The sequence below is a fragment of the Emydura macquarii genome, unplaced genomic scaffold (assembly GCF_026122565.2).
Source record: "Emydura macquarii macquarii isolate MOO-44397 ecotype Brisbane River unplaced genomic scaffold, CSIRO-AGI_Emac_v2 contig_799, whole genome shotgun sequence".
NCBI classification, from domain to species: Eukaryota; Metazoa; Chordata; order Testudines; family Chelidae; genus Emydura; species Emydura macquarii.
In genome coordinates, this window is record NW_027130936.1 from 60,018 (window position 1) to 73,830 (window position 13,813).

The following is a 13,813-nucleotide window of genomic DNA, read 5'->3' on the forward strand; positions in this document are numbered from 1 at the left end:
CTCCTTATAACTTTTAACCCCGTGGTGAGAGCATTCCCCTAGGATATCGGAGACCCAGATTCACTTCCCCCCTCTGCCTGAGTGAGGGGGAAAGGATTTGAAGAGGGCTCTCCCACCTCTCAGGAGCATGCTCTAATCACAGGTTTATGGAATATTCTGATGTGGGGGTTCCCTCAGTCTCTCTTGTTGCAGATGTTGCTTAAGAGCTTCAGCAACTCACTATTTATTATTATTAGTGTTGTCATTATTGTAGCACCTAAGAGCCTCTGTTGTGGATTCTTAAGTGTTCATTTTTTGTAGACCTTGAGCTAAGAGGAGTTTTGAAAAAGGATAATGAATTTTGTGGATGTTTACTGGAGTCTTCTCCAAAGCATCAAGGGCATCATGGGAGAAAGCACAAAAGTGCTTGTTTGAAAATTTAACAGGTGGGCAGTGGAGGCTAGCTCCAACTGTGGAGTGGGGGAAATGTTCTTGGAATTTGTTTTGATGCTGTCTAAAGGAGAAGGTGACTGTCTACACTAATATGGTCATCACTGTTACAAAATTTTGATAAATCTTGTACAAAGTATGCCTTGTGAGGTATCATTGGAAAAGGTGTAACCTGCTGAGTATTATTATCTTGCTATAATGTGTATGTCGACATTGTATGTAGAGTTATGAAATTTTGCTATATGTTTGTAACTCAAACATTGAGTCTGATAAACGCTCACACGTTAGCTCTTCAGGACGAACAAGTGAAGTGTAAACATGGGCTTCTGCATATCATTCCTGAAGACACCTCAAATGGCACGTACACAGAAGGTGCCAGCAAAATTTGCAATTCATATGAAGGGCTTATGGCAAAGCACGTACACCAGGGAACTGACTGACCCATGAGACAGGAGGATTTTTCCACAAAAGGGTCACGATGTAAAAGGGGAGAACAAAGGTCCCTGACCACTCTTTCCTACTCTATATCTGGATTGGTGAATTCTAAATGGGGAAATTTCAAACAAAGGGGCTGACTTACAGAGAGACTTACAGAAAACTAGCAGATTTAACATCCCTGTTATCGTTTTGGACTACTTGCTTTGATCCAACTGTAATGTATTTTGTTTGCTTTAATCTTTTAGTAACTATAATTTCTTTTTCTTAGTTAATAAATCTTTACTTAGTTTACTAAAGGATTGGCTACAGCATAGTCTTTGTTGTAAGCTCCTGAGCATCTATGGACCTGGATAAGTGGCTGGTCCCCAGGGGGCTGGAAGAACCTAATGTGTGGTGATTTTTCATTTTAATAACCTTTCATCACAGAAGTCTAGTTTGTCTGAGTGGTAATATAGGCTGGAGTGTCTAAGCAATTCAGTGTTATTCTGAGCTATCTGTGAGCCAAGGAGGAAATTTCCTGCTTTCCCAACTCACAACTGTGATACTGGCAAGACATTGCTCATACTTGGTTCCTTCCCTGATGTCATTTCCAAGCATCTGACTGCCATATATAACACTTAAACTAGAAGTCACAGGTTCCACTCTGGCAAGGGGTTGTTCATCCATTAAAATGCTTCTGAGCTACAGTGGGGTGTGGATAGTGGTTCCCCATCAGATTATGCCTTGTCTTAGAATCATAGAATATTAGGGTTGGAAGGGTCCTCAGGAGGTCATCTAGTCCAACACCCTGCTCAAAGCAGGACTAACCCCAACTAAATCATCCCAGCCAGGGCTTTTTCAAGCCAGGCCTTAAATACCTCTAAGGAGATTTCATAACCTCCTTAGGAAATCCATTCCAGTGCTCCACCACCCTCCTAGTGAAAAAGTTTTTTCTAATATCCAACCTAGACCTCCCCCACTGCAACTTGAGACCATTGCTCCTTGTTCTGTCATCTGCCACCACTTAGAACAGCCTGGCACCCCCCTTCAAGTAGTTGAAGGCTGCTATCAAATCCCCCCTCACTCTTCTCCTTTGCAGACTAAACAAGCTTAGTTCCCTCAGCCTCTCCTCATAAGTCATGTGCACCAGCCCCCTGATCATCTTTGTTGCCCTCTGCTGGACTCTCTCCAATTTGTCCACATCCTTTCTGTAGTGGGGGTCCCAAAACTGGACACAGTACTCCAAATGTGGCCTCACCAATGCCAAATAGAGGGGAATAAACACTTCCCTTTATCTGTTGGCAATGTTCCTACTAATGCAGCCCAATATGCTGTTAGCCTTCTTGGCAATAAGAGTACACTGTTGACTCATATTGAGCTTCTTGTCCACTGTAACCCCCAAGTCCTTTTCTGCAGAACTGCTGCCTAGCCAGTTGGTCCCCAGTCTTCTGTGCTTGCAATATCCAGGTGGACTTAAATGGTGGAAAATCTTGAGATTATTATAGATCAAAACATAACTTCAACTTTTTCATTGCTATAAAAATTTACCACTTGAAAAATCTCAAGAGACTAATGGATATGGGAAGCTTGGAGATAATAGATTCAGCGTTTTCCCCCTGCAGTTTAGGGTATTTCAGATGACGTTTACATTTTTTTTAACCTGCACAGCAGTTTGGTACTAGAGTTCCATGGTGGACCTAGTGCTGAGTATACAGCACTCTGAAATAGCTTTGACATGCATAGCCAGTTTTTATGCAATATTTGCACACTCTTAGCTTATCAGTTTCCTAGGTTAGTTGTACTACACGCTATACTTATAGCTCAATGGTACTGCTTATCTGAGGAGATTCACAGTCAACATAGTTGAAGCATAAGAGTAGCTTTAATAATTTGAATGAATGTTTTTGTTGTCTTTAATTATATCTTAAGAAAATACCTAAATATCTTTCCCAGCCTTAGACAAGCCAACTGGTATCACATTCTCAAGGCTTGCATGCCCTCTGCTGCCCTCTTGGGCTACTTCATGGGATTTGTGAGTGGAATTGAAAGCTCTTTGTTGAAGATATTATATGGTACAAGTTAAATTGCCTTTCACTATGAATGAATTGTGAAATATATTTAAAAATAAAATTTTAGTTTAATGTACTGGTACTGCTGTAACTGTAATTTTAATCTTAATTCATACTATGGTAAAAATAAATGAAACCCTGTAAATGTTATATTGTACATGTAAATGCATGTTATGTGTATGTATGATTAAATATTGTTTGTTATATATTTTGAATGAAAAATATTTAAGATTTGTATTTCCATTCTTTATTTCTGAAAGAATTTCCTGAAGGTTTTCTTCTGCTTTAAATTTATGTTGTAAATATTTTCTCATTTATTGATCAGGGTCAGTTGATTAGCTTGCATAACTGGGTCCTTCTGCTTTACAGTTTTTCTGTACAAGTCACTATTTTTTTTGTGCTTAATTTCAGGAAGGTTTTTCATTAATTGATGCCCATAAATGGTTGAAGATAGTAAGAAGAGCAGATTGTTTATTGTTTGGTTCAAAGTTAAAAGTAAGTTGTATTGTTGACATTTTTTATAGAAAAATCTGGGTGTCATGTCAGGTCTTAAATAATATCTTCACTTTCATTTTTTGTATTGATTTTGGTTAAATTCAACAGAAAGTTCAAAGGTACAGTGAGCTATTTGTATGCTTTAGGTGAAGATGAAGGAACTCTTTTCCTCAAGCTGATGGACCTATGGTTTTGTTACTTGTATTTCTTTGCAAGTAGATGGTTTGGAGCCCAGAGACTTTTGGATTCATCATGCATGACCATGTATACATTTTTAAAATACATATGATTATTTGATGTAATTAAAAGTTCCCCAGATTGTCCTAGACATCTAAACAGGATTTTCAGTTGAAAACACAACAGTTGCCTAGAATGTGTAAGTCTGAAAGTCAGAACTGAGTGCTGTGTTACAGAACATGGATTGCACCCCTCTCCTATTCAGGTGCAGAATAATTGGGGCATAAGAATGCTCCAGCCAGTCTTTGACCTGCTCCAGCATACAACCTTTCCAGCATCATATGGGCAAGGTGCAGAGTTGACTATTATATCTGTAAGTGAAGGAAGCAATATCCAGTATAGCTCTTGCTTTGTTCCTTATGAAAGCTTCATATGAACCATTACGAGACTGTTTAACAGGCAGTGATTGCATTTTACTTTTATATAAGTATGTTTGGTTTATAAACAGAGTACTAGTGCTCTACAATTTGCAGGAAAGAACACATTATTGTCTGCAGAATGCTAGTAGACTTGAAGAATAACAGCAAGCATTGCTCAAGTGAATGGGAAAGACATTTTCTTGCCTCCAGAAGTAGCCTAATTCTTCTTTAAGTAGTATCCCTTCACTAGTGAGTGCTTCAGTAATTTCTTTTTTTTTGCTTTACCCTTTTTTCCCCCTATACTGGGGATTGTCCCCAGTAAGGGGATATGCCTGGTTTGTCCTGGTTTAAGAGGTGCCTCTCCTGCAAGAAGTCCATTCTGGTAATAAATGGGCATTACTGCTGTGTCTGTTGCGTCGGGGAGAGCCACATTCCAGAGAAGATTAGCTTCTTCAGCAATGAAAAACCAGGTCTTGAAAAAAGCAGGAGCAGAAACTAAAGCTGCTCCTCATGGAGGGAGCTCTTCAGCCTGTGTCTGACCTGTGCCAGAGTGTTCCAGGTGATGCGAGTCTTTTCTGCAGCCTTCCATCTCCAAGGCTGGTGAACTGAGGAAGAAATCCTCAGACTTTCCACATAAGACCTCCAAAAAGAGAGCTTTAAACCCTCATGGTGAGCCCCAAACCAGCCAGAGGAGATCCCCGGAACATTCGGTTTCCTTGGTATTGATGGTGTTGAAGGCATCAAGAACGGTACACACAGATCGTGTGGGTCCAGTGTGACCTACTGCTGGTATGTCTAAAGACCCCATGGACATAGGCACTGAAGTAGCGGTACTGCTGGTCAGGGACAGGAGTGGAGACTGTGCTGCCTCTGGGAAGATGGTGTCGGTATATATGCCCTTGGTACTGATGACTGCAAGGCAACCATCATTGGATCACTCAGTATGGCCAAAGTGGCCATCTCTCGGTACCACCGACTCAATACTGGCAACCACTTAGATGCTCTAAGGACCTCATGGTATCTGAGATATCAGAGTCTCTTCTGTTCGTTACTGGGGCCTTGATACCACGCACATCTTGAGCCCAGGTATCACCACCACCACCGAGCCACGCACCTCCAGTCTCCGCATTGACTCCAGCATTTTCCAGTGAAGAGTGATCAGGAGGAGGTCCTCTGCCATCACTCTCACTATGCTTCATCTTGCTACCAACCCGGGCCTTTCCAGTCAGACCTTGGTCTAGACCTCAACCCCCATGGTATGATCAACCATGAGCTCAGGCACCCATGCCTTTTCCACCACAGTGGCCCTATTGGGATCCATGGGCAGCCTATAGGCCACATGCCTTCTGGACATCTAGCATTAACAACCAAGAGACTGCAAGGCATTCTTCCTCAGCCAGTGTCTCTAGAGCCACAGGACCTCCTGAGGAGATCCTGTAGGAGCAGGAGGTTGGACTAGAGGAGGAAGTTACACCACATAACATCTCATCCTCCTCTCCAGATGAGGCAGTAATGTCCCCTCCACCATCTATGGCAGACAGTTTTAAACTCTACCAAGACCTGACTAAGAGGCTGGCAGATACTATACAGATACCTCTTAAGGATTTAAAAGACACTCACCATAAGTTGCTGGATATTTTACATACATTCTTCTTCACCAGGATAGTGCTCCCCATCAACAAGGTGCGTTTGGACCCAGCTAAGCTTATATGGCAAACGCCAGCATCAGCCACACTGACATGCAAGTGGGCCAATACAAATTTTTATGTACCTCCCAGGGATATGGAATTTCTTTTTTCCCTCCCTCTGCCTAATTCCATTGTGATAGATGCAGTGAACTCCTGTGGCTGGCAACATCATTCCAAGCCCATCCCTTATGATAGAGATTGGAAGCACTTTGACTTATTTGGATGAAAGGCCTACTCTTCTGCTATTTTGGGATTCAGAATTGCAAACACCAGGTCTTAACAGCAAAATATGACAACGTGAACTACACCGAACTTAACTCATTTATTAAACATCTCCCAGAATCACAATGGGAGCAATTTCAAGCCAATATCAATGAAGGGCAGTTAGTGGCCAAAACAGCTCTTCAGATGGCGCTTGATGCAGCTGATACAGCGGCCCAGTCCATCTCAACGGTGGTCATGATGCAATGAGCTTTGTGGTTGCATATTTCAGGCTTCCCAAAGGAGGTGCAAACAACTGTCGAGGATATGCCCTTTGAAGGCTCTAAGTTGTTTGCTGAGAAGACTAACTCATCACTCCACACACTAAAGGACTCCAGAGCCACACTTTAGTCACCGAGGATCTATATGCCCAAACAAAAGAGAAAATTTAGTTCTCAGTCTTCTCACAGACTGCGCACAGTTCCCACCATAATGCTACTATGAGCCACAGAGAAAGAAATCCAAATTCCAGAAGCGCAAACTATCAGGTCCTCAATCTTTGACATTGCAATCTGCCATTTCAGAAGATCATTATTGACATTCTGGTTGAGGCCCCGAGAGACCGCTCCCTTCGACATCAGCTGGCACTTCCTGACCCTTCACATCCCTTTGGATGCTGCCTTGTTCTGTTCCGCCACAACTGGAAACACATAACATCCAACAGATGGGTCTGGGAAATTATCTCCAATGGGTATTTGATCCACTTCACCTCCCCACTCCCTTTCCTGTTCCTCTTCAGCGACCCTTCTCACAAGAGATTGTTGTGACAGGAGATAGATTATCTCCTCCACCTAGGATCTTATCCCTGTGCATCTCTGCACAAAGGTTTTTACTTTCAATATTTCCTGATCCCAAAGAAAAAGGGAGCTTGGAGATCAATACTTGACCTCAGGGCACTGAATATGTCAAGGCCCAAAAATTCAAGATGGTCACATTAGCAGCGCTTATTCCATCTCTGGAACAGGGAGTTTGGTTCTCAGCTCTCAACCTCCTAGATGCATATTTCCACATATCGATCCTATCATCCCACAGATGATTCCTCAGATTTACTCTGGGTCAGGACCATTACCAGTACAGAATACTCCCCTTTGACCTTGTGTCAGCTCCAAGAATATTCTCCAAGGTCCTCTCTGTAGTGGTGGCTCACCTATGTATCTGAGAGATCATTATCTATCCATACTTGGATGACTGTCTCCTCAAGGCCCGCTCCTTTGAAGAAGCTTGACAGGCCACCCATGGAACTATGGATGTATTCACAAAATTGGGCCTGCAAATCAACATCTAGAAATTGACCTTAACTCCAGTACAACATTTGGAGTTTATAGGGGCTGACCTCAACTCACTAAAAGTGAGGGCGCTCCTTCCACAACACAGATTTCACTGCCTCACACTTATAGAGACAGTTCAAGCCAGCCCTCAACTTCGGCCAGTCATTGTCTCCAGCTTTTGGGGCACATGGCGGCTGATACGTTTGTAATATCTCATGCCAGACTACACGAGGTGTCTGCAGACATGGTTCAACAAAGACAGGTTAGACAAACCTCTTTCGATGCCTTCCAGGGTCAAACACTGCCCAGATTGGTGGAAAGACCCAGTAAACATTTGCACAGGAGTCCCATTCACTCAGCTTCCCCCAACATTATTTCTCACCATCCCTCATGGGCACGTCTCAAAAATCTCATGACTCAGGGCAAATGTTCATCTGTGGAGACTACTGCACATCAACCTCCTTGAACTCAGGGCAGTCAGGAACACTTGCACTCACTTTCGCCCACTGATCAGAGGTGTACACACATGAAGGTCATGACAGACAACATCATGTGCATGTACTACATACCTCGTCAGGGAGGTGCCAGATTGCCCTCCCTCTGCGCAGAAGCTCTAAAGCTCTGGAACTGGTATATTTGACACAATGTTCTAATATCAGTAGCCTACCTACCACGAGTGCAAAACACAACATTGGAGGACAGTCTCAGTGACAAGTTCTCACACGACTACGAGTGAGAACTGAACCCAGCAGTACTTCACAGAATATTTTGTCAGTGGGGTACACTGCCAGTAGACTTGATTGCTACTTAACTGAATAGGAAATGTCCATGCTACTGCTCCAAGGCCAACCTTAGACAGCACTCATTAAGGGATGCACTCCTTCCATGGGACCAAGGGCCTTCTTTACACCTTTCCCCCATTCCCTCTGTTGTTAAAGGTCTTGTTGAAAATAAAAAGAGAAAAAGCAAACGTCATACAGATTGCTCCCACCTGGATGGAACAGACATGGTGCCCATATCCTGTCACAGCTGGCAGTGTGTCCACCCATCTCTTCAACCCACTCATTACTTCCTCTCATAGAACAAAGAACACACTCTCTATCCCAACCTGTGGCTACCCTGGCTCAAGGCTTGGCTCCTTCATGGTTCCAACACAGAGAGAGCGTCTGCTCCTAGGAGATACAAGAAGTGTTATTAGACAGTAGGAAATTAGTACCCATCGTACTTACCTACAAAAGCAGACCAGGTTTGGTGCAATTCCAGCCAAATTATCCCGGCATCTGCTACTCTCCCCATGGTGTTAGATTCCATGTTGGCTCTCAAGAAGACAGGGCTATACCTCAGTTTGCTCAAAGTACACCTGGCGGCTATAGCAACTTTCCATCAACAAGTAGAAGGATACTCAGTTTTCCGACACCCCACTACAAAGAGATTCCTCAAGGGCATAATGAACCTCTTTCTCCAACCTGGACACTTCCCTCCAACATGGGACCTAAATCTATTTTTAAAGAGCCTGACTAGACTGCCCTTTGAACCTATGGTCTCATGTTCGATTACACACCTGTCAATGCAGACAGCATTTCTGGTGGCCATCACCTCAGCAAGGAGAATAGGAGAAATAGCGGCACTTGTGGCACATCCCCCCGTTAGAGTATATTTTCACAAGATTACTGTCAAGCCACACCCAAAGTTTATTTCCAAAATGTCCTCATCTTTTAATGTGAACCAACCAATTCACCTCCTAACCTTTTATCCTAAGCCTGACTGCGATAACAGAGAGGTCATACTGCACACACTACATGTTAGGAGAGCCCTGGCCTTCTACCTGGACAGAACAAAGACTTTTAAAAAATCTCCTAAGCTCTTCCTTTCCATTGTGAAAAGGTCTAAAAGCACAGCAATATCGGCCCAGAGACTCTCCAAAAGGGTCTCAAACTGTATTAAGCACTGCTACCATGTTTACAATATAGTACCTCCATCTGGAATTTGCACACACTCCACGAGGTCAGTTTCCTCCTCTGTCACCTTCCTCCAGAATGTCCCCATCTCAGAAATCTGCAGAGCAGCCATCTGGGTGTCTGAACATACCTTCTCAGAACACTATGCGATTACTGTGGAGTCTGCTTCTGATGCTAGCTTCAGCTCCACAACATTATTACCCATAACAGGCTCTACTTCAAAGTCTCAACCTCCCATTAGGATACTGCTCATGAGTCACCTACAGTGGAGCACCCATAGGGACACTACTGAAGAAGAAGTTACCTTGTGCAGTAATGATGGTTCTTTGAGATGTGTCCCCCTGTGGGTGCTTCATGACCTGCCCTCCTCCCTTCTACTTTGGAGTTCTTGGCAGGGACTCTGCAGTAGAGAAGGAACTGAGGGTGGTTTGCCTGCGCAGTGCTAATTAGCCTGAAGGCAGAGCACAAAAAGAGGAGAGCACATGTGCAGGCCAAACGGACACTGCTACCAAAGATCTCCAATCAGAAGCACAAGGACACACGCATACCTACAGTGGAGCACCCAAAGGGTCACACATCTTGAAGACCCATTGTTACTGCACAGTGTGACAGGGCCAGACTGCATGGCTATGAAAGAGTGCTGGAAGGCATGTATATTAGCCCCAGGCTCCATAAAGTCCTCTTCCCTGGGTAACCCAGCTGGGGCTAATTCAAGACAATTGGGCCAATTAGGCCACCTGGAGCCTATCAAAGAAGCTGTTAAAAGCCTCCACTTCAGGCAGGCCAGGAGGGCTGAAAGGGAGTTAACAACCAGAGGAGAAGAGGCAAAGCGAAGCGAAACAACGCAGAACAAAGCAAAGAGAAGCGAAGCGGAGAGGAGAGGAGCTGCCCTGCCCTGCCCTGCCCTGCCCTGCTGCAGCGATAGCCACAGGGCTTGGGACTATCATCCGCTGCTGCTACCACACCGAGACGGAGAGGCTCCAGCCGGGGAAGGCTGAACAACCCTTCACGCCGGTACCAGGGAGCAGGCTACAGGCCGGGGGGCCACGGACAGGCGACCCAGGGAAGGTAGTCAGTTTCAGGGACTAAGCAGGGTGAGACCACTCCTCACAGGGTTCCTGGGTCGGGGGCCCGGGACAGAGGGCGGGACCAGGTCCCTCCCGTCACTCCCCTCCCAGCCGTGCCACTGGCGTAGCCGGTGAAGCGCAGGATCCACAGGGCGGAACAGGCGCACCCCACCACAACAATGTGAATAACTTCTTCCTCTTACCTGGCTGTGGCACCAGAAAATGTATTTACTTTTTTTCCAGTTATGAAGAACATATATATCTTTTAGCTGATTTTAAATCCATGAATAATAATGACCCACAACCAACCTATCTCCACATGTGATTGTCAGCTCTCATAACTGAACCTGGATCAGCATGCAGATGGGAGACCTACTGGAGGAAAATGTCCATAAGCAGTAGTAAATAGTGTTCAATAGATTATCATCTTCCCAATGATCAGTACTGAATCATTGCCCCAACATAGTGTTAAAAGGCAATATTCTGCACCTTTCAGTTGAGACATATAAAATCAAAGTTCTGATGTGTTTACAAGGAGCATCAGGACACATTTCAGAAGAGGAGGAATATTAACACCAGTGTCTTGGGTGAATTCTGTTTGCATAGCTACTTTCAGTTTAACTAAATAACTCCTGCACTTTCAATAGGATTTTAGTGGTGTTGGCGTATTCTGTCAAACAGTTGCTCTATTTCACAACAGAAATGGCTGCATTTAACTAGTGGAGAAGGATTCCTGTGTATAGCTGGTGCATTAATTTCAGTTTTTAAAGTACTTTGCGATCCAGCCACACATTATTAAGTCTGTCTCTCCACTTTTGGTAAACCAAAATACAGCAGTTCCTGCAAAATCTCTAGACACAGAGAGAGAAGCAGGAACCCTTTGAATAGGGGAAAACGGCTTATTTCTTTTCAAAAACATTTCTTATATTTCTCAGTAAACAGAGAAACTAATGGGCATGTGCATCAAATACTGTACTAAACTTGCTTTTCCTTTGTTGTATTGTGTTTCTTTCTTTTTATTTTGTTGACTTTTTTTTTATTACTAAGAAAAATTCATTTATTTTGCTGCTTCTCTTTTCTCATTTTCTCTATGTTCCCAGTTACCTGCTTCATAGCTGTAGAGAGCCTAAAGAATGATCCTCATCAAAGAAACATGGAGATTAATCACTGGGATTATGTACTTTAGAAAAGATTTATGAAAACCAATCTGTTGACATTCACTTAGTTGATAATATTGCATTTCTAGTGAAATGTACTCATTTCTAATGAAATATTGTTTTTAAACAACTCCTTGCAAACGATGGAAGATAGTTCAGAAACCCACTGCTACAGTTTTAATTGAGAAATTTAGTTTGGAAACATCTTGATTTAGATGAGTAGCACATTTAAGAAAGGAGGAAATGTAAAGCAGATATTTTTTTTGCGCACAGATGTATTGTTCTTTAAAGGATATTTCCTTAGGTCTCAATTATATAGCCATTTCAGGTGTGAAATTCCCACTGACAGTAGTAGGAAATCTGAGGAGCAGTTGCAGAATTAGGGGCTCAGAAAGCTATGTTGCTTTATAAAGACGAAGGGCACAGGAGTGGAAATTGGAAGACTGGTTCGATTGCTAACTGTTTGACTTAAGGCAAATTATCAAAACCTTCTGACTCACTCATGATATCTGTAAAATAAGATTAATGATATCTACCTTTATAAAAGCACTTTGAAGTCTGTTAAGGTTCCACATGGTAGTATGTTAGTGGTTGCAATTTATTCCTTTGCACTAGAAATTCACTCTTTCATCATTTAGTTTTGCTTTTATCCTGTTTTACTTAAAACAATTGTGCTGTGTTTCTGGAGAGTGGATGCCACTATGCCTCCTTGTACTCCTGTGTAAGGACCATAAAGAGTGGAGCTGCTGTGACCCACTCTTCATTACTCTCCTTACCATCCATAGCAACAAGATGAAATCTGGCAAAAGTCTAACTCACTATATTTCTCCTAGCTTCACACTCATCTTTTAGAAATAGTTTGATGAAGAAATACTGGAGCCAGAGAACAGGCTCTGGCAAAACCATTATCATCCAGCCTCTATCTAAACAAGTGGAGAAACGAGATCTGGTATCTCCAAAAAATTCTGAACACTTTTACTTCCACCAAATCCAGGATCATTGATAGTTGCAACAGTGCAGGAAAATTCAAAATCAAGGCAAGGCATGCCCAAGGACAAGGATGCCAAAAAGCTAGACCTCTCTGAGTTCAACCCTTGTGGTCTTTGTCGTTGGAACTATGTGTGGCAAACTACCAGGTGTTCGCCAGTTATAATTTCCTGATGTGGGAGAGAGTGACCCCCTCCTCCTGGAGAAAGTTCTAAAGAATGCCAACGAGGAGTTAAAGGAGACCCTTAGAGATGGCCAGATGGTGACCAGAATAGTCTTACAAGCAGTCATGCACGGCTCTGACATGGCCATAACAGCCCATTTTGTTATGTTTATTTATTGAAATTTTGTTACTATAATAAAGGGAATCAAATAAGGATAAAGATTTTCATAATTTCAAAGGAAAAAAGAGTAGTCTTTTTAGAGTCCACTAAATATACCAAAAGGAGCAGAAAGAAGGGAAGTAAAAAGAGAAATGCTAGCAGTTCAAAGTCAAGATCCATTGCATATACTATTCCATGTGAGATAATGAAGTATTGTCCAAAACAAGCTCATTGGGATCTATATCATCTTAATTTAAATTGAGCTGCTTTTTGGATGAATTGTGTTAATAAGACTACTTTGGTATCTTAAAAAATGATCCATAAATTCCAATTTTGCCAAAATGAATACAGTAATTTGAAAGCCTGTGGCAAGAATGAATTTTGGGCAGAGTGGCAGTAATTTCCTTCTGTGATTTGTGATAGTTTTATCTGATATTAACAGAGCTTTTTATTTAAAAATTGTACATGGTCCTCCTTTTCCCCTGCTGCAATCACAGATTAAGAGTCCCATTGTATTCTAGTTCATATAGCTGAATCAGACAGTGATTTAACTGGGGCAGATTTAAGAGGTATACAGACCATTTTAGAGCATCCAATAAGAGGCAAAATTTGGTAAGGGAATTCAGCAAATAAGACATTTTTTCAAATAACTCCCCATTCCAAAGATTCTAGAAACTTGATATGTTTTATCGTTTTTCTTGTTTTATATATACAAAAGCATTATTTTTATTAAAATCCCTGCTAGATATTTAATACCCTTCACTGTTTCACTAATCATGTCACCTAGATTGTTCACATTTTTTCAACATTTAGGGTGAAATTCTGGCACCACTGAAATGGTAAAACACCTACTGACTTCAATATGACCATTTCATCCTTAAAGTTTTTTGTTCCAGGTCTAATATCTTTTATGAGACCAGATCTAATTTAAAAAGAAGCCTCCTTTTAAAAGCAAAAGCATGCATATTAAAGCATATGTAAGGCAAAAGATCTAATGGAGGAAAAAAGTTCCTAAATAGGAAAACCGTGTGGTGGGAAATGCTGTCAAGGCTGTTAGCTAGTTTTCAGTAACCCGAATAACGGAGACGGCTGTATTCC

General features: G+C 42.4%; 1 protein-coding gene across 1 annotated transcript in view; it reads left to right on the forward strand.

Moving 5' to 3' along the window:
* Positions 1–13,813, forward strand: part of REC114 (REC114 meiotic recombination protein) — a 55,650-nt gene that overhangs the window by 20,785 nt on the left and 21,052 nt on the right. Inside the window, exon 3 of the mRNA XM_067543187.1 lies at positions 3,327–3,410. Within this exon, the coding sequence (XP_067399288.1) occupies positions 3,327–3,410 (84 nt within the window). The remainder of the gene's footprint in view (positions 1–3,326; positions 3,411–13,813) is intronic.